The following is a 24,873-nucleotide window of genomic DNA, read 5'->3' as shown; positions in this document are numbered from 1 at the left end:
GTCTCTTTTATTCTCTGGTGTTCTTATGGGAAACTGCGAGTTTGACGTCTCACTGGCTGTTCATAAGGATGGTGGGAGAACAAAAGAGGTAAACATATAGCAGTACAAACGATCCGACTCAGAACAGTGTTGTCAAAGCAAATAACATTGAAACACATCGTTGCATTATTAAATCACTGAGAAAATTTTCGAAAATTATTGATAAAGCTGTCTTTTGTGTTGTTTTTAATAAAGAAAAATTAATTATGAACATACATTTCTCTTGAAAGTATTGAACCACGTTTTCACCATAGGAGGTTTCAGTTAATTTCAAACATAAAATTCTTATTTCCAGAACCGAAACAGTGTCTTGGCAACACGATAGTTCATCAGTTGTGCTGCAGCTGCTGCTAGTGGTGAACAGGTTTCGCCAATTCAGAATTTGTTTTCAGTTTTGTTAGAAAATAATAAAACTTTTGGCTAGTGACAAAGCCTTAGATAATAGAAAAAAAGAGAGTGAATAATATGGTATGTGACAATTGAGTGCTTGACTTTCAGAGTGGTTGTAATCAGTGCTGAAATTTTGATGAATTCGTTAGTAGCGAGGTGGTGATTGCTGAAGAGCAGTTGAAAAATGTACGTTTTTGGACAACAATTTTTAATTCATCATATTTCTTGTCGGAAACCCAGTAAATTGTGTTTGTGTGAATCAAATGTATGGTTAAGTGATTTGTGAAGATGATCCTATCAAAAGATTTTGAAAATATGAATAAAAAAGTGCATTTTCGGATCATTTATGTTCAACTGATTAAAATAGGTAACACTGCTTAACTCGTTCCTTACCCTATTTCACGTCAAAGACAGAATTGCAAAACGGTACCAGACCTTCAAATTGGTAAATAAAAGCAATCAGTTTTTTCACACTTTTTTAGGAGAAATTTGATAAAAAGCCTTGAAAAACACTTATTTCAAAGCATTTTGCTTCTCAAAAGTTACTAAATTTCGTGAGTAGGAGGTTTAGGAGCGATTTTCAACTCAAAATTTTCTCAGCTTCCGAATGAAGTTAGCTAGCATAATTTTTTTAATAGAGCTGTCTTGAGGCAAACAGTACCGAAAATTAAAATTTTTTAGTAACTCATTGAGATTTGACCATACGCGAAAAAGGAGAAGTGGTCCTCTATCACCCACCGAAATATCTGTATTAAGCTACCCAACACTTTGTATATAAAAGTAAACGTGAGTATGTTTGTATATTTGTATGTATATTCCGCCATAACTCCAAAGCGCTTTGACCGTTCTCCACCAAATTTGGCACAAATGTTCCTTTACATAAGGGAATCAGCATCGGGGTTGACAGGGGGATGAGGTCCGAATAAGTAAGAGGGCTTGAGTGTCTCTTGCAGTTAGACCGATTGAAGTTGCGCAGGTGACCGGAAGTCAAAAAGGTGTAGGAGTTATGGTTATGGGGGATAATAAAGGGCGGATCCACTGAGAAGAGATATCTGAAAATTTGTGATTGATTTTGAACTCGCAAATGGATAAAACCTACGAAACCAATAAATTATTTACTGCTTGAGGCTTTTTCTCGTGACATTTATCTTAATTTTGGCTCCATATTATTTCAACTCAATGCTGCCTACTAATTAATCTTTTGTTTGTAAATGGTAGGAAACTTAGCGACAGCGACAGCTGTATTGTAAATCACTGAGCCGAGGAAGCCGAGGAATTTACGATGTTTTCATACCAATAAATAATAGCACTTACCGTTATTTTGTCAAATTGTAAAAATTTAGTTCTCTTGACCTGAAGGTAACTTGAACGATGCTGTTGCTATGAATATGTACGAGGGAGTTTTCACATCTGACAGATAACAAAAACTAGTTTTATCGTTTTGTTGAAAAACGTATGCATTAAGCCCGGTTAAGCTTGGTTCCGGCTTATCGGAAGCTTCGCCGTAATTCAGCATTGACATTAACCTACCTACTGTTTGACAGTCCTTATCTTTGGTTACAGCTACGCTAGCGCAATCGCTTATCTCGGCATAACCATACAATCCCACGATACGATACTACGATGCGAAAGAATCCACTATTCGAGTGCGAGGAGTTCAATGAATACACATAAAAGCATAGGTGTCAATAATATGGGCTCTCCTTTCCATCTGAACTGATTTCATAGATGGATGGTTTTCGGGCAAATGCTGCCCTCGATTGTCGGAGAGTTAATTTTATCGTTTCGGGTAGCATCACAAACAGTAGAATAGCAATAAGGATGAGTGGTATGCCGCAGGTCAGAAGGATTCCTCCGTAAATCGCGGTGTTTTCGAAGTTCCACGTGAACGTAACCGAAATGAACAAAATTTGGGCAGCACTTTCGATCAGTTGAACGACGACTATCGAGGCAGCTTTCTTTCCGGTTGGAAAAGCTTCCGATTGGTGTACGTCCGGCACAAGGGTTACTCCGGTACAGGCTAGCAGTGCGTAAACCAGGAACAAGGATCCACCAACATTTTTGTCCACATTATCAAACACCAGATAGACTATTCCCAGTGAAATCAGCATGGCACCGCAGAGAAATGTAGACAGCACTTGCTGGGGCTTTCGACCGACCAAATCCACGATGTAAACGAAGAATAAACCTCCCACCATTCGGATGCACAGAATCACTGCACCGGAAATGCTGTAATACGGCAGATCGTACAGCAAATCGACGACCGAAAGTTGAACCTGATTGAGGGCTGCATTGAAGGAAAAAACGGCTGCTAGCTTGCCCAGGCAAAGCAGCAGAAGTGGTCGCCAATTTCCGTCCGCCAAAATCGAGCCGGTTGCGAGAGAATCCTCCTGCAGCATCACTTTGATGTCGATGTAAGCTTCCCGGATTTCGATCGTTTCCATCGATTCCAACCGTAGCTTCATCAGAGATTGAATAGCTTCGGCGTCGCGACCTTTCTGTACCAGAAAAACCGGCGATTCATAGGTCATAAACTGTCCGATTAGAGTCGCGAATAGGGTGACCATGATGCCGATGATACCGATGATTCGAGTTGATTCCAGGTTTATGTCCGTTAGTGCGACCGGACTGACCGCACCGTGAGCAATAATACCGAAGAACAGAACATGGTTGATGCATCCGATGACCATGCCCCGATGTTCCTTGATCAGCACTTCACCGCCGTGAATTAGAACCGCAAGGTAGGCCATTCCGTAGGCAAAACCGGCAAACACCCGAGCAAAGGCAGTCCCAAGCGTGTCCGTTGGGATGATCGTCCACAGGATACTGGCGATGGCCAGCATCAGGAGGTAGATTCTCTACGAATTGTATCAAAGGGTTTTGTTGGAACGGGTGTAAATTTGAATTTTTTTGTGGAAGACTTACGGAAAGGAAAAGTTTCTCATAGTGATGTATCAGAAAAGCACCAACCAGGGAACCGGCGAAGGCCGCTACGTAGAACAGATTCACAATTAGTAGAAGCACTGAGTCCGAGTGGCCGAGGGTCCAGCTTTGGTAACGCAGATGCACATTGAATATGCTGGATCCGACGAAAAAACCACACATAACTAATGTTGCAATACCTGTGGAACGACAATTTGCGTGTAAAAAGTTGGTATTCTAATTTTGAAAATTTTTTTACCGCTGAGCAGGGTATTTGTTTGCATTTTATTTTTTTGACTTCTTTCACACCACTCTGTGCATCCTCCCATTTTGTCCTAGTTTGAGGCTAGCGTGTATCACCGGGAACAGTAAACGACAGACTAATTTATGTTTGACATGTCACCGTTCGTCGTTGTCCCTCCGCCAGGTTTGATTGCATATCATGTATATCGCAATCGGAATCGATACTGATAAGTGCCAGCAGCAGCAGTCACTGTAGCAATAGGGTTTAGTCAACTTTGGTAATTAATTCTCGCTAATCTTTGCCGTCGGTCAGAGCTTAAGAATAAATGAATTAGTCAGCTTATTTTGAAATGCTTTCACTTCCCCAAGTCAGTTGTGGGTTTCTCAATTATTTTTCTTGATACGAATGTTAAATACCATTTTTTTTATCAAAATTTATTAATCATTCAAATTGGCGTGTGGTTGCTTCGTTCCGCTAAAAACGATCTCTCCACGCTTGGAGAACTCCGTTCGTGTCTGTCGGATGGTCATCTTGGTCGTTTCCGGTAGCCAACGGTAAAACACTCCAGTAAGGATCACCAGCGGAATTCCGCAGAACAACATCACACCACCTTGGTACTCTTCTGATTTGAAGTTCCAGGAAAACGTAACCGCAACGATGATTAGTTGCAAGATATTTTCCACTGTATGCACAACCGCGATTGACGCTGCTTTTTTCTTCGTGTTAAATGCTTCCGACGTGTAAACATCCGGGACAAAGGTCAGACCGCTGGAAGCGACCACTTCGTATGTTAGCATGATTGCAATGCCGACGTCTTCGTTAATGTAATCTGCTACCAGATATATGATTCCCATCACGGTCAAGATCACCCCACTTCCCACTGATGACATTATCATCGGTGCCCGTCGTCCGAATCGGTCGATTGTAAACAAAAACAACACTCCCATAATCAACCGAATCATCAAAATCATGATGGCCGATATACTGTACGTCTCCATACCGAACAGCTCATCCAGAATGTACAACCGAACGAGATTAAGCGCCATATTGAACGACAAAACACTAGCCAACTTGCAAAGTGCCATCAGAACCAACGGCCGAAGGTTCCCGTCTTCAAAAATCGACCGAGACGTTTCCTCATCCTCCTGAACCATCGTCTTCAGTTCAATATAGTCGTTTCGAATTTCCCAAGTTTCCGTCGATTCGTGGCGAAGTTTCATCATCGATTGTATCGCTTCCGCATCGCGCCCACGCTGGATCAAATAGACCGGCGATTCGTACGTCAAAAACTGAGCCAATCCACCTCCCAATACAATGTAGGTCAAACCCAGAATGCCGACGATCCGATTCGGTTGAAGGTCATAGCCGTAGGTGGCGGTTGGACTCAACGCTCCGTGCGTTATCACGCCGACCATGAGACAATAGTTAACCGCCGTCATGTTCATACCGCGCAGTTCCTTGATGGCCACTTCGGCACCATGAATCAGCACCACCAGGTAAGCCATGCCGTGCGACAGGCCGAGCAGAACGCGTGCAAACGCTACAGCGACGATGTGATCGGGAATAGCAACCAGAAGGACGCTGGCAACGAGCGCCAGCACCAGGTAAACTTTCTGCCGAATGCGATCATGTAAGATCAAGGTGTCGTGGGAGAGAGCTCTAAGTAACAATCAACTTACCGAAATAGGTTTCTTTTCATGGCGCTCGACAAGGAAGTATCCAGCGATGGAACCGACTACAGCCGCGAGGAAGAAAACAAGCGTTGTAAATAGGACGGCACTGTTCGAATTTCCGCGCGTCCACGTCTGGCTGTGGAGATCCATGTTGAGGATCGTGGAACCCATTATCATTCCGGTGGTTATGAGGGTCATGATGGCTGGAGGAGGCAAATCAAGAAAAACAAAATGTTTGAATAGATAACAAATATGGCTTATATTAAAAATTTAGAAATGACGAAAGAATTTGGAATAATCGAAGGATATTAACAAGACAAAATAACATTCTTTTCAATAACTCAATAATACTAAACAATTTATTTGAAAGTGATTATCGAATATTCGACTGCGTCCCACAGATGGCACTGTTTAACGATATCCCGGACGGTAAAGTCATTATAGGAAGCCTAGACGACCCCGCGGTGGTCATGTACCTGACCTGGCGAAAGCCAGAAAGCCGTTGAGTCCGTTCAAGTGTCGCCGGCCAAAACTTTCGATACGCAATGCGACGAAAAAGGCAGATGTTTCCATCTGATTTGTCCAAGAAACGATGAATCGTGCCGGCCCCTACGTCTTCAAATCGGCCTGAAAATATCAAACCAGAACAACAAACAAATTACGGTGGCCGAAACCTGTGCCAGGAAATTGTAACGAGAGCGGCTGACGAAATTGCGATGCGTCATGATGGACGACGGGACTTACTACTGCACAATGCAGTTTCTGATGAGATAACGAAGAAAAAGGTGGACAAATTCGGAAAAAAGTTGTTGGTTTGTCAAGACATCTGTAGTCACGGCAAGGTACGGCCAGCCGTATATCACGATTAACACCCATCAATGGTCAAATTTACCAGGACGAGTGCCTCCAGAGCGCCTTCTGCTGTTCCTGTGATCTCATGGAGGCGAGATACACGGCCAGTGTTAGCTTGGTACATAGATAACAGTGTTTTTATGCCAAAAGACACCAACCCCCCGCCCCTGCCAGAACTTCGCCCTGTTGAGAAGTGTTAGATCATCATGAAGGGCAGGCTTCGTAAAAAGCTTAGGATTTGGAGAACATACCAAGGGACATTTTAACTATCTTGCTCGTTGCGATCCTGGTCGTCTTGTATCTACCGGATTTGTAACAAACATCATCTTCGCAACCCTTTGCCCTACCCATCATATACGTCCACCCTCAGCCACATGTTTAATTCTGGACTGGTCGAAGAGCTGCGTGAGTACATTGTTCATCCCCCGCTTCCATACTATGCTTTGTTCTCCTGTACGCCGCCAAAAATCGTTTCTGGCACTTGTTCTGTGACTTCAAGTATTCGAAGGTCCTCCTCCAGTATTGTTAGAGTTTTATGTCCGTAGCGAACAACCGATCTAAAGAGCGTCTTGTACCGGGTACACTTTGTACGGAAGTTTAGTATGTTTGACAGCGATGGTTTGTGAAGCCCATAGAAAGCACGACTTTCGCTTATAATACTTTACGTTTCTATACTTTATAATACGCCGAACGAATTATGGTCCTCCAGTACTGTCAGTCCTAGGCTGCCGTTCGCTAATCCCCTCGAATACCAGTTGACCATGCGTCGTCATCGCCAGCACACATCCATCGAGTTTTTGGGGTCTGTCCCGAGGTCTACGGCTTCTTCCTGGTTCTCTGCTGAAAATAGTTTTGGACACTTTTTCGTCGGGCATTCTGGCCACGTGCCAAGCCCAATGCAGCCTATCACATCCTACTACCTTCACTATATCAGGATATTTGTATACTTGAAACAGCTCGTGGTTCATTCCGATTTCTATTTTACCACCAAGTATTAATCACAAAAGTTTACGCCCCAAACCCCCAAGCACTCGTCGGCCAGCTTCTTTTGGCGTAGAGTGCCAGCTTTGTGCGAATTTGCAAACTACGGAACTTCAGCTGGCTACGTAATCCGTAGAAAGCCCGATTCGCGGCTGCAATTCGTCGTGTCGTCTGCGCGGCTTTCATCGTTGTCACATGTCACGAGCGTACCAAGGTATGTACATGAATTCCTCTACTACTCCATATCGTTCCCCATCCAGCTCCACCTCGGCACCAACACCGTTTGGACTCCCACGTTTCCTGCCAGCAACCATGTACCTCGTTCTGGCGGTGTTAATGATAAGTCTTAATTTCGCTGCTAAGGCCTCTTCCACTGCTCTACGGTTAATTCCGATGATATCAACGTCATCCGCAAAACCAAGAAGCATGTCAGATTTCGTGACGAAAGTCCCGTTTTATTTCACGTTTGCTTTGCACCTTTCAATGCAATATTGAATAGCAGGTTAGGGAGTGCATCCCCTTGCTTCAGTCCATCAAACGTCACGAAAGTGACTAAGGTCTCTCCCGCTATGTTCTAGCATTATCTACCGCAGCTCATTTCGTTTGACTGAATCGTATACCGCCTTAAGGTGAAATAAGTCGTCATTGATGTTGTACATTTCAAAATCAGATTTTTTGTTTGAAACAAAAATGCTGTTCAAGGAAATATTTTCGCTGTGTTCACATTGGCAAGGAGAATGTAGTGAATACATTTTTTAATACAGAACCTCTGTTTTGCGCCCAAAAACTGCTTCCGAAATTGGGCTTCCCGACGAAAAGTTAATGACTGCTAGTTTCCCGTTAAGGGAAACCCGAAAATGGCTCAAAGATGACTGGATAAATGGATACTGTTCGATGCATGTATTGTTTTGTACCTTGAAAATGCATCTGTATTGGCAGCACACGCTTTCACTACGTAATCAGTGCTTCCAGTGCTGTTATAATTTTCTAAAAGTTGTCATTCCATTTATCGAACCGCTACATATCTACAAACGCTCAGCAAAACATAATTGCTAATGGAAAATAAATTTAATTGGTCATTTAGATCATTACGTGTTTATAAAACGTATAATCTGGAATTATTTAATAGATATTTGGTTGCGCACATATTTCGTTGCACTAGCGATTTCCGAAAAAACAGCACCACGGTCTCAAAGTTTCGCCACATCAATGAGCTTTTAAAGAGCTTTCTACTTTTGCCGCCTCGATAGGCTTAGAGTGATGTAAACAAACGATCAGTTGACCAGGAATCAAAAACTGGCCTTCAATAAAAACGGATTAATTAACCATTCTATTGATCCTATGCATTATTCGGTTGCTGCTATAAATCCCAAAGTAGAGTAGAGTAGAGTAGAGTAAGTAGAGTAGAGTAGAGTAGAGTAGAGTAGAGTAGAGTAGAGTAGAGTAGAGTAGAGTAGAGTAGAGTAGAGTAGAGTAGAGTAGAGTAGAGTAGAGTAGAGTAGAGTAGAGTAGAGTAGAGTAGAGTAGAGTAGAGTAGAGTAGAGTAGAGTAGAGTAGAGTAGAGTAGAGTAGAGTAGAGTAGAGTAGAGTAGAGTAGAGTAGAGTAGAGTAGAGTAGAGTAGAGTAGAGTAGAGTAGAGTAGAGTAGAGTAGAGTAGAGTAGAGTAGAGTAGAGTAGAGTAGAGTAGAGTAGAGTAGAGTAGAGTAGAGTAGAGTAGAGTAGAGTAGAGTAGAGTAGAGTAGAGTAGAGTAGAGTAGAGTAGAGTAGAGTAGAGTAGAGTAGAGTAGAGTAGAGTAGAGTAGAGTAGAGTAGAGTAGAGTAGAGTAGAGTAGAGTAGAGTAGAGTAGAGTAGAGTAGAGTAGAGTAGAGTAGAGTAGAGTAGAGTTTTGGTTTTAGTTTTGGTCACAAAATTATTGGAGTAAATGCTCCATTTGAGCTTCGCAAAAAAAATTTCATTGACAGTAGTTGGGGATGGATGAGAGAGTTGATAATCGTCGGTATAACTTTTATCTTCAGCCGGTTAATCTTTTGGCGTGATGGGCCAAGACTAGGGTCGGCCAAAAGACTTGCGCGTCCTTTGCGTGACACTTCATGATGAAGGCGGCAACTCAAGTTTTATAAGACCGCAAAGCCGAAAGAATCCCCATTGAGTGAATTACCAGTCAGATTTTAGTGGAGGCGGCAACTTCCGGTGGGTACTTCGTATTGTATCTTCGTATCTTCTCGTTTATAGTAAACCCCGAACAAAACAACAACGGCTTGAACATTCTCTTTTCACTGATCGTCAGTCACAGAATGATCTTCTCGCGTCATCGTTTATCTTCTTGGTTGGGGACGTAAAGTACCTCGGTTCTCTGTCAGTCGTAGCCGCCCAGCGTCAAGTAGTTTCCGACGCTCATTATGACCGCGACATTGTCCTTCGCCAGAAAGATGTTTTCACCAGCACCTGTAGCCGGTTACCCCAACCTCCCGGCCTAAGGTGTGGAACGCTGAGACCACCTTACTCTCGGTCTTCATCTTCAGCTTCTACTGCACGTTACGGTAGCGCAGTACTATCGGGTGACCGGAACTAGGTTTCCGTTCAAAGCTTTCGCCTTTCTCGCGGGGGAGGATGTTGAAATCGTCAGATCGGCTCTATTCAGCGGATACGAAGTGCTTCACCATTTTATTGCTAATGCTCTTCTGAAATGCAGGTCCTTTTTGGCACCCCCAAGAGCTAGCGCCCGCAGGCAGCAGCAGCTCTTGAGCATGTAGTGTGGAAAGAACGCATTTTAACCTCCAGGGGGACTTGGGGCTATTATGCAACTTGGCTTATGCACGTCTTGTGATCACTTCGTCGGTCGAAAAATCTACAACCATACTCCTTGCTGGGGCTGTCGTTGCTAAACAATTAGCGACGCCATAGTGAAGGTTAATGTCCGCGAGTTCTTCCGGAGAATACATTTTGATGCTACCATCGTTTTCAGAAACATCCCAAACAGACCCGACAAGTCTGTTTCGTTGTTGTTTGCCATAGGGGAAGGGCGGTAAAGACGGACACTGCGGGAAAGACGGACACTTGTCATATTTCATAAACAATAATTTTTTGAAGCAAATCAATGATGGGAAATGTTTCTATAGATTGAATTAACACTTTTGAAATAAACTGCCGATTTTTAGCAGCGTAACTGACAAATTATTAAGCAAAACAAAGAAAAAATGCGTATATACACTAACCGATGTAATTTTGTGCGTGAAGAAAATAGCAAACCGTGTCGGTCGCACGCGGCGATCTAGTGTGCTATGTATGATGTATGAGTTCGTGCAGTTTTCAGACGCAAACTCAACACCCAAAACGATACGATTAAAATTAAATTACAACGAAACTAAAAGAGAACGAATTGTAGAAAGATACTAGAGCCTTAAATTGGCAGATAAAATGAATCAACTTTATCATGTTTTTTTCGGATAAATTTGAGTCAAAAAGTGGGAAGGGGAGGAGAAGCGAGAAACGCGAGTTTGAACTCCACCGATAACTCCGGAATACCTGGACGGTTCTTCTATTAGCTTTTCACACATGTTCTTTGATATAAAAGAATCAGCGTAGAAAAGGTCGACAGCAGGGAACGCTCTCTCGCTCTCTTACAAGGGGGAGGAAGGGTCGAATGTGTGAATGTGTAAACGAGTGTGTTTCTCTTGCATTTGGATAGCATAGCACAAATAGCAGTTGTACAAATCGCTGGATGACAAGAGGGGGGTTTGGGTAAGGGGGGTGATAGTCTTCAGTGATACGGAGAAGGGGGGAGGGTTCAAAAAATCAAAAAAAGGTTTTGTGTCACTTAACTGCTATTTTTCGACTAGAAGTGCGTTTTAGTTGGAGCATGGCCTAATCAACCAACGAACAGCCCAATTAACGTGCTCTCAAACTGCTCTCAGGCAGCTGAATTCCATCAATCTGATAACTAAGAAAATCGGGAACTAAGAAAGCCGTAAAAACTCATCACCTCGCATTTCGCAACACTTATTGTAAGCCAGTTATTGTACCAAACAATAAATACATCGAGTAAAGCTTGTAGGCGGTGAAAATCGTCAATTTTTTAACCACCAACACAGTTTTAGGTCATCTGTATATATAAGTCTGCAACCAGCGTCCAACGGGAATGTGTAGTTGTTGACAAATAGCGAGAAAAGCAGCGAGCTCATATTGCTACCTTGCGGAACTCCAGATATGTTCAAAAAGTGCGTAGCAATACAGGAACCGAGTTTCAAACGCAGCAATCTTCCACGTAAGTACAAGCTTAGCCAATGAATCATCTCTTACGATATCCGTAACAGGGAAAGTTTACGCAAGGATTTTGCATGATCAATTCTATCCAGAGCAGCTTTCATGTCTCTGTAAATTACATCAACTTGCTTCTTGTTAGAACGATATAATTTTGACATACTAGCGAAAACCCATGCCAAGCCTTCTCCCAGTCTTTTACCATATTTATTAAACCGATTGCTATGTTTACGGTGCGAGCAATCTAGCGAAGCTAGCTCATTGACTTCCTTTCACAAAACAGTAAACTTCTAAACACTGAGTAATGCTCTTCCGCAAACATAAACACTGACGTAGCACCCGTATACTTGAGTCAACAATAATTGTTTATTATCTAGCACAGTTGTGCATTATCAACCGGGACAACCGAAATTATTTTTCGTTATCTTGAAGTGACTTTTTGCACTTGTCGTATTCGGCTGGTATTATTACGACCAAACCAAACCAGGCGTTGAATTTTTATTCTATTTTATTAGCCGAAAATTGCAAACAAACAACTAAACGGATTTTGAAACTTATTTTTTGTGAGATTTTCTTTCGCCAAACAAAAAAAAGTTAACTAACCTGCTGCTAGTGTGTTGGATTGTGGTTTGTTCTTTTGGGACATTTCGACCCATTCTCCACAGGACACCATGACGTTGATGCAATGATTTCACCTTACTTTACTGTTTAAGTCTTTTTTTCTTTTCAGATGTAAACTAGTCAAACAAAGCTAATCGGTTTAGCGAATCCTTCCCGTATCGTTTCCCGTAGCAAACTGGAGGGAGAAATTGAATTTTCAATTAGTCTTGTTGTGCACCCGTCCACCGGTGCGTGACACGGAGAGGTGGCGAATTGTTATCTTGCTTAAAACGGGGCTTTCGACGAGGGCCCCGAAGCCGATTGGATGGAACAGAAAAGAAAAAAAAACAATAGATTGTCATGTGCGTTGATAATGCAGCGCATATATGGCTGTTGTTGAATCATATCTTTGTCCACCTGATAACAGGTAGAGGGCGAATACGATGCGTCACTAACGGCTAACCCCGTCGCGTTTCCGGTGTCGATTGGGAACAACTAATTAGGCATCAAATTTTGAATAAAATGTTGTAATGACAATCGGAACAAGATGAAGTTTTTAACATTTAATTCAGACAATTCATGGTATAATTTCGAAAATAATTTTCTTTTGAGTATCGTGAAACTTCCCATCTATCTAGCCACCAAGCGATGAGTTAAGTATTTAAATCAGCTAACTTGTCTTCGTTAACCAGTTCAGCAAATATTGAATGTTCCAATTGATGAAACACTTTACTACGAAGAACGTATCCGCGAAAAATAAACACTAATTCATCGAACAGTGTCGTTCTCATCTTCTTAATATTGAAGGTTGCAGCAATTATTTAACGTAATGATTTAGTCTGAGCTTGCACAATTTTTGATATAGTCTTTCGAGTTTCAAAAAAAAACAAAATTCTTTGAACACTTTAACCAGGAGTTCAAAACTTTTCCCCGGAATTCTTCCCGGGGATCGGCAGAGCAAATAGACGGATCACGATTTGTTGGACTAAATTATGGTTAGAATTTGAGCAGTGATTCAGCTGATCTTCACTTCGCTTCCGAGAGACCATAGCAGCTGTATGGTTCTAATTCGCTGGGCAAACAGAAGCAGTCGCCGGACGAACACCGTTTTACTTGGAATCACGAACCCGAAGCAAGTTTAGTTTACACGTTAGGCGTTACGGATTGCGATAGAAAATGTTGCCGAGCTTTATTTCACTCTAACTGGTGCTGTCAACAGTTTGATGATGCACTATCCATTTAAAATGTTTGATGTGCAGTAAAAAGTCTCTCCGGGAATGAACATTATTGGTAAACGTGATCTGGCTTCGAAACTTGTTTGAGGTTTTTTTTGCTAGACAAAATTACAGCGATCACAATGACTAAAGAACAAATTTATTTAATCCGTTCTCAATCAGAGCTTAGGTTCTGGCCATGCTACAGATGTTGTTATGCAGGAAACCTACGAACGATGTTGGTCAATTAATAAATGTTTATACATATTAAGTAAGTATTGCGCGCGGATTCTCGACCCGGCTGATGGATGAGTGTGTAGAATTTTCAATTCAAAGTGGCCGGATCGCGGACCTCGGGTTGAATATAAATGGTGCGTAAACAAACATGAAACGATGTAATGAAGAATGGCTTCCATCATGGCATGGCTGCGCTGGCTGGTGTGGGACCCGGTGCCACCCGCTGAAGAACGTACCCCCTGATGGCTGGGAGGGCTGATTTGACTGCTAATTTGGTGATTTCGAGCAGGTTCGAGTAGGTACCTGGGTACCTGTGTTCTGAGGTACTTGTATATAGTTGCGAGTGGTTGTTAGAGGAACAATGGACATAAAAAATGTGCTGCGATGTTGTCGATGCGAACAAACGGCAGAAACCCGACGACGACGGTTCAATATGAGCAACGTTCAACTGTTTAAACTCTTAACGGCTTCCTGTTGGCAAACCTAGTGATTGGTTGGATTATTGTTGCCGTGGTAAGAATATGTCTGAAATGAATAAATATTCGTGTAATTTGCCTAATCAGCAAGCTATAACTTTTTCGTAGAATGCTGAAGTAAATAAATATGCAAATAACTTACAGTTTTTTACCAAATGCTTTTTGGAGCTATTTTGCATGATTGAATTTGACTCGATTTATTATTTTCATGAACAGTTAAGAAAATAAGAGCTATGCAGTCTATAGTAAAACCAAATTTTTTTGCAAAACAAAGTGTGTATATTATAGTGTGTGTTATACGCCTTGTTGTCAGAAAAAAAGCAGATGATGAGTCTGCAAGTTGCACTCCCGGGACTTATTTAGTCTAACGTACGGTAAAGATCTGATCTATCGTCTAGCGAACCTTATGAAAACAAGTTTAGTGTTGGTACTTGCAGGCTTATACCGTGCTCCAAAAATAATCTCAATTTTACTGCAAAGCGCTTCGACAAGAGTTCAAAAACGGTAATAACACCTTTCAAACAATGTACGAGTCGCGAGTCGGTTCTGTCATCTCCGAGAAAAAGTCAACTGAAGTTAAGTGTCACACCCACAGACACACCCACTCTTCGTGGTGAACAACCGCAAGTCAGTGCAGCAAGCAAAGATCAGTGTCGGGGACTGAACTATTTCGTCAACGCGGTCCTTAAAGCTCCTGGGAGTCATGGTCGACGACAAGCTCGACCGGCTTCACAGCTGTTTTGGCATAGTCTCGGCATAGAATGATGTCTTATAACTCTGCGGCATATGGCAGCAAGCGAAGGCTATTAGCCAATATGGTCCAGTCCACATATAAGTATGGTAGTATGGGCCGCTGTGGTCATCGGCGTTAGGAACCAAAAGCTACCTATGTAAGCTGGAAAGTGCCAATCGTCTCATGTGCTTGAGAGTGGCGAGTGCGTATCGCATAGTGTCACATGACGCAATCTGCGTCTTAGCGGGTATGATGCCTATTGGCATCATCATCAGCGAGGACGTAGAGTGCTTCAACCGACGTGGAACTAGAAGCATACGGAGTACCACAAGTTCGGTCTCGATGATCACATGGCATCGGGCATGGTCTGATTCCACAAAAGGCCGGTGGACACATCGACTTATCCCGGAACTATCCGGGTGGGTCAATAGGCGTCACGGCAAAGTCAACTTCCACCTGACACAGATTATGTCAGGGCATGGTTGTTTTAGACAGTATTTGCACAATTTTGGGCATGCGGAGTCCCCCGCGTGCCCCGAATGTGTGGATGTAGAGGAAACTGCAGAACATGCTTTCTTCATATGCCCTTGTTTCGCGGGCGCTAAAAGCAACATGATGACAGTGAGCGGACAGGACACTACTCCGGATAACTTAGTCCAAAGAATGAGTTCCAGCTCGGACGTCTGGGTATCGGTCAATGCGGTTGCTACCCAGATTGTACTTGAGCTACAAAACCGCTGGAGAGCCGATCAACGGCGAATAAACAGACTAACTACCATAGTCCAGTAGTTATCTAAGAGAATGCGTTAAGCACAATAGCCCCTCCCTGAAGTAATACCGATAAGGTGGTGCCAGGGGGATTGAGGCTGGAGACTCGAGTAGGGTTTTAGTGGGTCTGGACTGGATCCTCACGCCCCATTAGGGGGGTCGGGATACCTAACCCCACTCCCTGAATTGTCTTCTCAGGTGTCAGATAGTACCGTATCTTCTAGATTTCCCTACTCGTAAAAAAAACACACGCACACACACACACACACACACACACACACACACACACACACACACACACACACACACACACACACACACACACACACACACACACACACACACACACACACACACACACACACACACACACACACACACACACACACACACACACACACACACACACACACACACACACACACACACACACACACACACACACACACACACACACACACACACACACACACACACACACACACACACACACACACACACACACTTAGCTCTTAGCTCAAGTCCCATAAACCAGCTGCAGACGTCGCAGTGTCCTGTTAGAGCTCAGAACTTTAAACCTTAAAGCCAGGTCAGGAGTGCCGAGGGCACATTAGGATCGGTTCCAGGAAGATCCTAATTATGGTATACTGGAATGGCGGGAAAACGATCGGATTAGACGCTATAGGGCCGACAGCTGTGCTATTCTACTATCTTAGGTAAGGAAGGGTGACATCTTCCCGAAACGGCAAGTAGGCTAATGGTACGGCCGCCATCCGTCCCACTAAAACCGTGGCTGGTCTCTAGGTACGTTCAAAGCTCGTCACTCACGTCAAAGTGCGGTGGAGTAGGCTCAGGTGATACATTCGCGACTAACGCTGATTGGATGCTGACATCCCTATCCCAATGAAGAATAAGGGGAGTGTCTCTAGCCATGGCCTCCCTGCTTGCATAGATACCCATGGGATTGTAAAGGCGACTACACAAATACGAGCGGATAGCGGATAGCGGCATACAGTTGGAGCCCAACAGCATGGAGATAGATCCACAAACACCACAACAAGCTGGAGTAAAAGCAAAGGAAGACCCGTTCGCCCGAAATGCGAAATTACAGCGTTCGCCAACTCGGACCGAGGCTAATATGGCAAATACCCAAAAGAGCGAGAATCCCCAAGGAGGACCGCAGGTACTGGGCACTGATAAAAGCAATCCGCAGGCCGTGCAACAAGGACTACCGTACGGTAAATCGAACCTGGAGAAGGCTAAGAAGGCTGCCGAAAAACTCTACGGTTTTGTCAAGCACAAATACTACGTGAACAAGGAGATCAAGGGGCTGGCGATAAGGTTAAAATCCGCCATTCACGCTGTCCATAAGGAACAGCAGAGCCTGCGAACGAGAGCATAAATGGCTGAAGAAGCGTTGGCAAACACTAAGGAAGCGAACCGAGCGGAAAGCGAGAAAACACCGCGTCGCCACAACCCGCTATCGAAGAAACGAGGTAGAACGTCACCAGAAGAGGTGGCAGTGAATAAGCTTAAAAAGCTTAAAGATATTCACGAAGGGCCTATGATCCAGAAAACGGAGGAGGTAGTAGTCGAAAAAGATGGTTGGAACACGGCCACTGGCAAGAAAAAGAAGGAGCCAAAGATGCACCCACGAAAGCTGAGAAAGAAAGGTGACTCCCTAGTGGTGGAACTAAAGGACAAAGGCACCTACGCTGAACTCCTGCGAAGAGTAAGGAATGTCCCTGTACTCAAGGAACTGGGTGACACCGTGGCGAGAACCAGGCGCACGCAAAACGGAGATATGTTTTTTGAGTTGCAGAAGCACCCTTCGGTCAAGAGCTCTACCTATAAGCAGGTGGTAGAAAACTCCTTGGGTGGCGAGGTGAAGGTGAGAGCCTTGTCCCAAGAGACGACACTCTAGTGTAGAAACCTGGACGAAATCACCACGGAAGATGAGCTAGTAAGTGCCTTGAAAGAACAAGCACATCTAGGAGAGGTACCTTTCTCTGTAAGACTCAGAAAAGGATACAGGGGTACCCAGATAGCTGCAATTAAACTTCCAGTGGCAGCTGCCAGAAAGGTATTGGAGACGGGTAAGATCAAAGTGGGGTGGTCAGTGTGTTCATTGAGAGCTACTCAACTACCCGAAAGATACTTTAACCGTTATGTGTTTGGGAAATTTAACATCCATAAGTGTTCGGATGGGTACCTGGGTACCCAGCGAAATGAAATGCCTCTAACTTTTTCGTTTATTGGCCGATTTTGGATCTTGAACCGTCAAAAGATTGGAAAATTTGTCTATTTTTAGCATGTAGGACCGGAATGGCCTTACGAATTTATATCGTTCCCGTAATTCCGGATTTCCGGGACCATGATCCAAACCCTAGGTAAACTGGTACAATTGTCAATAAAACCACATAATATTGGTATCAAAATTCATGAATTCACTCCAGGCTTTGATGTTTATCCATTTTGAGTCCATTTAACGACTAGTCTTCGGAATGGCCACTCCGGGGCAGGTTCCTGTGGGGCCCAATGAGGCCGCTAACATGTTTGGATAGAAATCCTAGCAACATGTATGCCAAAACTCATGAAATCCGTCCAGGAATTGATTATTATCTATTTTGGGTACATTTAATGGGTTGTCCCAGGAATGGCCATTCCGGAGTAAGTATCGGGCCCCTCGCCGATATGGCAACTAACTTATCTATACCTATAAAAATGGATTTCTGTCTGCTCAATGTTCCTTATAGAATCGAAAATTACTGAACCGATCGGAATGAAAATTTGAATGTAGGGGTTTTTGGAGCCAGGGAAGGTTCTTATGATGGTTAGAGGCCCCTCCCCCCACTAAAAGGGGGGGGGGCTCCCATACAAATGAAACACAAATTTCTGCATAACGCGAGAACTAATCAAGCATATGGAACCATATTTGGCATGTGGGTATTTTTGGAGGCTTGAATTTTTTCTATGGTGAATTGACACCCCTCCCCTCTTTAGGAGGGGAATTATGACCCCTCTCCCTTTTAATAGGGTGGACTTCCATACACATGAAATACAAATTTCCTCATAACTCGAGAACCAATGAAGCAAATGGAACAAAATTTGACATGTGGGGGGTTTTGGAGGCAGGAATTGTTTTATTGATGGTTCGAGACCCCTCACCCCTGTGGTAGGGGGATAAGGACTCTCATACAAATAAAACAGAAATTTTTGCGTAACTCAAAAACTAATCAAACTCGAGAAATTTTAGACTCATAAAACATTAATCAAAAACAAGACCACCAAAAACTATCAATAGTAACATTAGATATTTCAGCGCGAGACCACGCCACAGGCCGCGAGTGTTGCCGGCGACCTGTCGTCGGAAGCGTCGGCCACTGCGGGGGGCAGCTCCCCGTAGAGATCACCTCCAACTAGGTTTATTTATTTTCCTACATCTACTGTCCTCCATTACTTCCTTCAGTTGGGTCACCCCTGCGAAATGGTACTTTCTACGAAAAGATTTTTCGTGAAATGATACATCTCGCGTAAGGTTTTTTGCGAAATGGTATTCTGCGAAACTCTATACTCCGCGTTATGGTCAACCGAGAATTGGTGTTCCGCAAAATGGTATTCCGCGAAATGGTTCGAAATGATGGCGAATATGACTGAACGATGGGGGGAGTTGTATTCTACTTTACTGTGAGGAAAATTTGTTTATTAAAATACCCATGAACTCCTCAGAAACTTGCAAAACTCGAGATTGTGACAAAGGTTATCCGAGATTCACGATTTATGTACAACACAGTTTAATTTGTGGCAATACGAAGTTTGTCGGGTCATCTAGTTTGATATAAAAAGAAACTTCGGCAATATATGTGTCATAAGTCATGAAATAACTTCAGTAGTTGATTTTTATCCTTTTCAAGTCCATTGGCTGAGTTGACCTCGGAATGACCACTCCGGCGTCAGTTGAATTCAAAATGGATAAAAATCAACTTCTGGAATGGTTTCATGAATTTTGACATACATTTTGCTGGAGTTTCTATCCAAACATGTTAGTGCCCTCATATGGCCCCACGGGAATCTACCCCGAAGTGGTCATTGCCGGGACAAGTCATCAAATGGACTCCAAATTGATAAAACTCAACTCCTGGAGAGATTTCATGACCTTTGACATACATATTGCTGGGGTTTCTATCCAAACATGTTAGCGGCCTTATAGGGTACAGGAACCTGCTCCGAAGTGGCCATTCCGAAAACTACTTGTTAAATGGACTCAAAATGGATAAACATCAACTCCTGAAACGATTTCATGGATTTTGATACCATTATTGTGTGGTTTTATTGACAATTGTATAAATTTGTCTAGGGTCTGGACCATGGTCCCGGAGATCCGGATTTACGGCAACTAGACGTATTTTCAGGTCTTGTATGTCTCGTACTCTAAAAATAAACAAATTTTACAATCTTTTGAGGGTTCAAGATCCAAAATCGGTCAAGAATTGATAAAGTCAGAAACATTTCCCCCATCCGAACACTTATGGGGTAAAAAATGCGAAGCCCCCCATTCGACCCTCCTGCTGTTACAGGCAGTCTAATGATGGCAAATGGTTTATTTCAATTGGTTAGGAGCATTCTACGAGTTTTAGCTGGCTGAGTTGAGGTAAACCTTGTTTTTCTAGGCAATAAAGTCTAAAAAGGTCCCCGGGTACCTAGGCTGGTAAACGGCTGAATATGCGTACCGTCGGTGCCTTGTGCACGTGTGGGCATAAAATAGACCCTACAGTGGTTCATAGCCTCTTATTCAGCAACTCCTATTCCTACCGCCTCGTGGTACCAGCTGGGATACGAGCAACTTTGGTGGAGATCGGGTAACCAACCCCGGTGGAAGCCAAGGTCGTATGCTGACAGGAAAGGAGGGCTCTTTCGAGCTTCGTTGGCCCTCCGGCGAAACAGGGGGTTGGTGTAGCAGGCTTTGCAAGCCGTCACCACGAAAAATACTAAAGCATGGAACGAAGAACAAATATATTCTTACTGGAACAATCGGAATAGACCCACGCGACGAAAAAGGACTATGGATTGGAAACTCGGGACCTGGAACTGCCGATCTCTCAACTTCCAAGGGAGCACTCGAGTGCTCTTCGACGTATTGAAGAGCCGCAAGTTCGACGTCGTAGCGCTGCAGGAGGTGTACTGGAAGAGCTCAACGGTACGAACGTTCAGAGATGGACATACCATCTACCAGAGCTGCGGCAACACACACGAACTGGGTACAGCTTTCATAGTGATGGGCGAGATGCGGAAACGGGTGATGGCCAATCAATCCTCGAATGTGCAGGTTGAGAATCAAGGGCCGATTCTTCAACATAAGCATCATCAACGTGCACAGCCCTCACGTCAGAAGTACCGATGACGACAAGGATGAATTCTACGCGCAGTTGGAGAGTGAATACGACCGCTGCCCAAAACATGATATCAAGATCGTCATCGGGGATTTCAATGCTCAGGTTGGCCAGGAGGAGGAATACAAACCGATGATTGGAAGGTTCAGTGCACACAAGCGAACCAATGAAATGGGCCTAAGACTTATCGACTTTGCCGCCTCCAAGAATATGGCCGTACGTAGTACCTTTTTCCAGCACAGAATCCACCATAAGTACACCTGAAGGTCACCAAATCAGACAGAATCACAGATCGACCACGTTTTGATCGACAGTCGGCACATCTCAGACATTATCGACGTCAGATCCTATCGAAGCGCTAACGTTGACTCGGACCACTACCTAGTGATGGTTAAGATGCGCCCAAGACTCTCCGTTGTGAACAACATTCGGTACCGACGCCAGCCTCGGTTAGATCTCGCGCGGCTGAAGCAGCCAGACGTCGCCGCAAACTACGCGCATTCACTCGAAGCTGCACTGCCGGAAGAAGACGAGCTGGACGAAGCCCCTCTCGAGGACTGTTGGAACACTATCAAAACAGCCATCAGCAGTGTAGCGGAGAGCTCCATCGGGCATGTGGCCCGGAATCAGCGGAACGATTGGTTTGACGATGAATGTAGCAGGGTGATGGATGAGGAGAACGCTGCGCGGGCGGCCAAGATGCGCAGTGCCACACGTCAGAACGTGGAAAGACACAAACAGAAGAAGATGCAGCTAAACCAAATCTTTCGGGAGAAAAATCGCAACCTGGAAGAGCAGGAATATGCAGAGTTGGAGCGGCTGCATCGTTCTCAGGAAACGCGGAAGTTCTACCAGAAACTGAACGGATACCGCAAAGGCTTTGTGCCGCGAGCCGAAATGTGTCGGGATAAGACTGGCAGTATTCTGACGGACGATCGTGAGGTGACGGATAGGTGGAAGCAGCACTTCGACGAACACCTGAATGGCGCCCAGGCGGAAAACCATGGCGGCGGGGAAAGCGATTTCGACGGTGCAACAAACGGGGAAGAGGTGCCAACCCCAACGATAGGCGAAGTTAAGGAGGCCATCATGCAGCTAAGGAACAACAAGTCAGCTGGAAAAGATGGCATCGGAGCGGAAATAAAATGGGACCAGAAAAGCTGGCCGTTTGTCTGCACCGACTAATTGTTAGAATTTGGGATACGGAACAGCTACCGGAGGAGTGGAAAGATGGGGTTATCTGCCCGATCTACAAAAAGGGCGACAAGTTGGACTGTGAGAACTATCGAGCGATCACCGTTCTCAATGCCGCTTATAAAGTGCTGTCCCAAATCATTTTCCGCCGTCTATCACCAATTGCGAATAGATTTGTGGGAACTTATCAAGCCGGCTTCGTCGAAGGTCGGTCTACAACGGATCAAATATTCACACTGCGGCAAATCCTCCAAAAGGGCCGTGAATACAGAGTTCCCACGCATCACTTATTCGTTGACTTCAAAGCCGCATATGATACCATCGACCGGAAAGAGCTATGGAAAATCATGGACGAGAACAGCTTCCCCAGGAAGCTCATCAAACTGATTAAATCTACGATGGATGGTACACAGTGCTGTGTTCGGATTTCGGGTGGATTGTCAAGTTCATTCAAATCACACAGAGGGCTTCGTCAAGGTGATGGTCTTTCATGCCTGCTGTTCAACATAGCGCTACAAGGTGTTATGAACCGAGCGGATATCAACACGCGGGGCACGATATTCAACAAATCTAGTCAATTCGTCTGCTTTGCCGATGACATGGATATTATCGGCAGAACATCTGTGGCGGTGGCTGAACAGTACACCAGACTAAAGCGCGAAGCAGAAAAGATTGGGTTAAAGGTAAATACGTCTAAAACAAAGTACATGCTGGCCAGCGGAACCGAGGCCGAACGACACCGCTTGGGCAGTAGAATATTGATCGACGGCGATGAGTCTGAGGTAGTCGATGAATTTGTCTACCTTGGCTCACTGGTAACGGCGGACAATGATACCAGCCGTGAGATTCGAAGACGTATTATCAGCGGAAGTCGTGCTTACTATGGGCTTCACAAGCAATTACGGTCGAGCAGACTAAGTCCCCGTATAAAGTGCACCCTGTACAAGACGCTTATTAGACCGGTTGTTCTCTACGGGCATGGAACATGGACAATGCTCGAGGAGGACCTGCGAGTGCTCGGAGTTTTCAAACGACGAGTGCTAAGAACGATCTTCGGCGGCGTACAGGAGAACGGAGTATGGAGGCGGAGGATGAACCATGAACTCACACAGCTCTATGGCGAACCCAGTATCCAGAAGGTGGCTAAAGCTGGACGGATGCGATGGGCAGGGCATGTTGCAAGAATGCCGGACAACTACCCTGCAAAGATGGTGTTCGTCTCAAATCCGGTAGGAACAAGACGACCAGGAGCGCAGCGAGCAAGATGGTTAGATCAGGTGGAGCGAGATCTGGCGGAGAGTACTCGGTGTCCGAGGAATTGGAAGCGGTAGCCCTTAACCGAGTTACATGGAGAAATTTTGTTCAACAGACTTTGTCTTAGGACGGCAAGCCACCTAAGTAAGTAAGTAAGTAAGTAAGGGTACCCAGCTGAACACATAACGGTTAAGTGTTTAAACTTTGGTCACCAGGCGAGGAACTGCAAAGAGCCGGACAGATCTAAGCTGTGTCGGAAAAACTAGCTGTATACCAAGGAGGATGGCAATGGCCAAGTCACAGGTGGTCCAAGATACCTGGTCTATAAAAACACGTTGACTGGCAGAAGATAATGGAGGTGACCCAAATCAATCTGAACCACTGCACTGGATGCAGAGTGTGAAACTCTAGCTTGCGAGAACAGCTACACTTGCGAGAAGGCGGCGAAGGCCACTAATGCACTTGCTAGGAAAATGCCGAACAACTCAGGACCAAGGAGTAGTAGAAGACGCTTGCTGGCCAGTGAATCCTCGTCGATACTTAGGTACGGTGGTCCAGCTTGGATTGCAGCATTAAATACTAAACGGAATCGAGCGAAGTTAAACGGCACGTTCAGGCTCTAGGCAATGCGGGTCGCAAGTGCATACTGGGCTATCTCGTTGAAGGTAGTATGCGTTATCGCCGGGTTGATTCCCATCGACGTAATCCTGGAAGAGGACAGCGAGTGCTATAGGCGGAAGAAAACCAGAGGCATAAGGAAACTGGTGCGAGTGGTCAATGGTCAAGTAGTAGTCACAGTGGGACACGGCCGTGAACGGTAGATGGACCCACAGACTAATACCGAATCCCTCGACGTGGGTAAAAAGAAAGCATGGAGAAGTCAACTTTTACCTGACGCAGTTTCTGTCTGGTCACGGCTGCTTTAGACAGTACCTTTATCGATTCGGAAATGCAAGGTTACCCCCCATTTTATTTGAAAATCTTATTTGAAAATTGCGAAAATATGTTTGGTCTCGCCTTCAGAAAAACGTGAATACCTCAGCGAGATTTGTACATACGTACATACTTTCTTCAGCAAAGTTGTTCCTCATAAAATTTCCCATCTATACAGTATACGTACGTTACTCTGAGATACTGTTCGATACCCTGTTTTGACGTTTATTTAAATGAAATTACAAAAATTTTAAATTGTTGTCAAATTCAATAAATTTTTGTAACCAAATATTACTCCAGACATGCCACCATAACATTTTTTTTGGAAATGTATCAGACACAGCCTCCCCCCAAAGCAATACTTCACGGTAGTTCCGGGGGGGTTAAGGTCGGACGTCCGTGGGGGTTTAGAGGGAAAGTCCCACACTGTGCCATATCATCATTAGTGTGCCTGGCAGAGATTTTCCAAAAAACGCAATCTCGGAAATTGATGAAATTTTGGCTGTGGCCTACAAGTTCTCCATACATTGCAAAATGGTCAAATTTATGGAACTTTGTGCATGCTAAAATTTTCGAGTTAAATTTTCTTAAAAAAAAAAGAGAAACAGAATTAAGCCCTTTCCAAAAGTTAGTCTAGACCAGTGGTTCCCAACCTTTTTTCGGTTCGCGTACCCCCTGACGGATTTCCCTATACTATTCTGCAGCGAACTAA

General features: G+C 44.3%; 3 protein-coding genes across 3 annotated transcripts in view; 1 reads left to right on the top strand and 2 right to left on the bottom strand.

Annotated features, from left to right (window-relative positions):
* Window positions 1–2,114: 2,114 nt before the first annotated feature.
* LOC128735219 (uncharacterized) lies at window positions 2,115–3,680 on the bottom strand. Its single transcript, XM_053829712.1, has 3 exons — window positions 3,611–3,680; window positions 3,355–3,551; window positions 2,115–3,287 (listed from the first exon to the last, which is right to left on the bottom strand). Exons 1-3 carry the CDS (start codon window positions 3,678–3,680, stop codon window positions 2,115–2,117), a joined length of 1,440 nt encoding a protein of 479 aa, XP_053685687.1.
* A 352-nt stretch (window positions 3,681–4,032) lies between these two features.
* LOC128737855 (uncharacterized) lies at window positions 4,033–12,035 on the bottom strand. Its single transcript, XM_053832589.1, has 3 exons — window positions 11,966–12,035; window positions 5,275–5,471; window positions 4,033–5,208 (listed from the first exon to the last, which is right to left on the bottom strand). Exons 1-3 carry the CDS (start codon window positions 12,033–12,035, stop codon window positions 4,033–4,035), a joined length of 1,443 nt encoding a protein of 480 aa, XP_053688564.1.
* A 4,757-nt stretch (window positions 12,036–16,792) lies between these two features.
* The window catches only part of LOC128735218 (uncharacterized), an 81,152-nt gene continuing 73,071 nt past the window's right edge, over window positions 16,793–24,873 (top strand). The window contains exon 1 of the mRNA XM_053829711.1: window positions 16,793–17,281. Coding sequence (XP_053685686.1) covers window positions 16,793–17,281 — 489 coding nt within the window. The remainder of the gene's footprint in view (window positions 17,282–24,873) is intronic.

This window comes from Sabethes cyaneus, chromosome 2, assembly GCF_943734655.1.
Source record: "Sabethes cyaneus chromosome 2, idSabCyanKW18_F2, whole genome shotgun sequence".
Taxonomy (NCBI): Eukaryota; Metazoa; Arthropoda; class Insecta; order Diptera; family Culicidae; genus Sabethes; species Sabethes cyaneus.
The sequence above is the reverse complement of the archived record's forward strand: the minus strand, read 5'-3'. Positions and strand labels throughout refer to the sequence as shown.

Excerpts from the sequence above, each read along its gene's own strand:
- LOC128735219 (XM_053829712.1), bottom strand. The coding sequence starts at position 3,680 with ATGGGAGGATGCACAGAGTGGTGTGAAAGAAGTCAAAAAAATAAAATG. Across the intron at positions 3,552-3,610 it reads AACAAATACCCTGCTCAGCG|GTATTGCAACATTAGTTATG; the intron begins GTAAAAAAATTT and ends GTCGTTCCACAG. Across the intron at positions 3,288-3,354 it reads ATGAGAAACTTTTCCTTTCC|AGAATCTACCTCCTGATGCT; the intron begins GTAAGTCTTCCA and ends TACAATTCGTAG.
- LOC128737855 (XM_053832589.1), bottom strand. The coding sequence starts at position 12,035 with ATGGTGTCCTGTGGAGAATGGGTCGAAATGTCCCAAAAGAACAAACCA. Across the intron at positions 5,472-11,965 it reads ATCCAACACACTAGCAGCAG|CCATCATGACCCTCATAACC; the intron begins GTTAGTTAACTT and ends TGCCTCCTCCAG. Across the intron at positions 5,209-5,274 it reads ATGAAAAGAAACCTATTTCG|AAAGTTTACCTGGTGCTGGC; the intron begins GTAAGTTGATTG and ends CGCATTCGGCAG.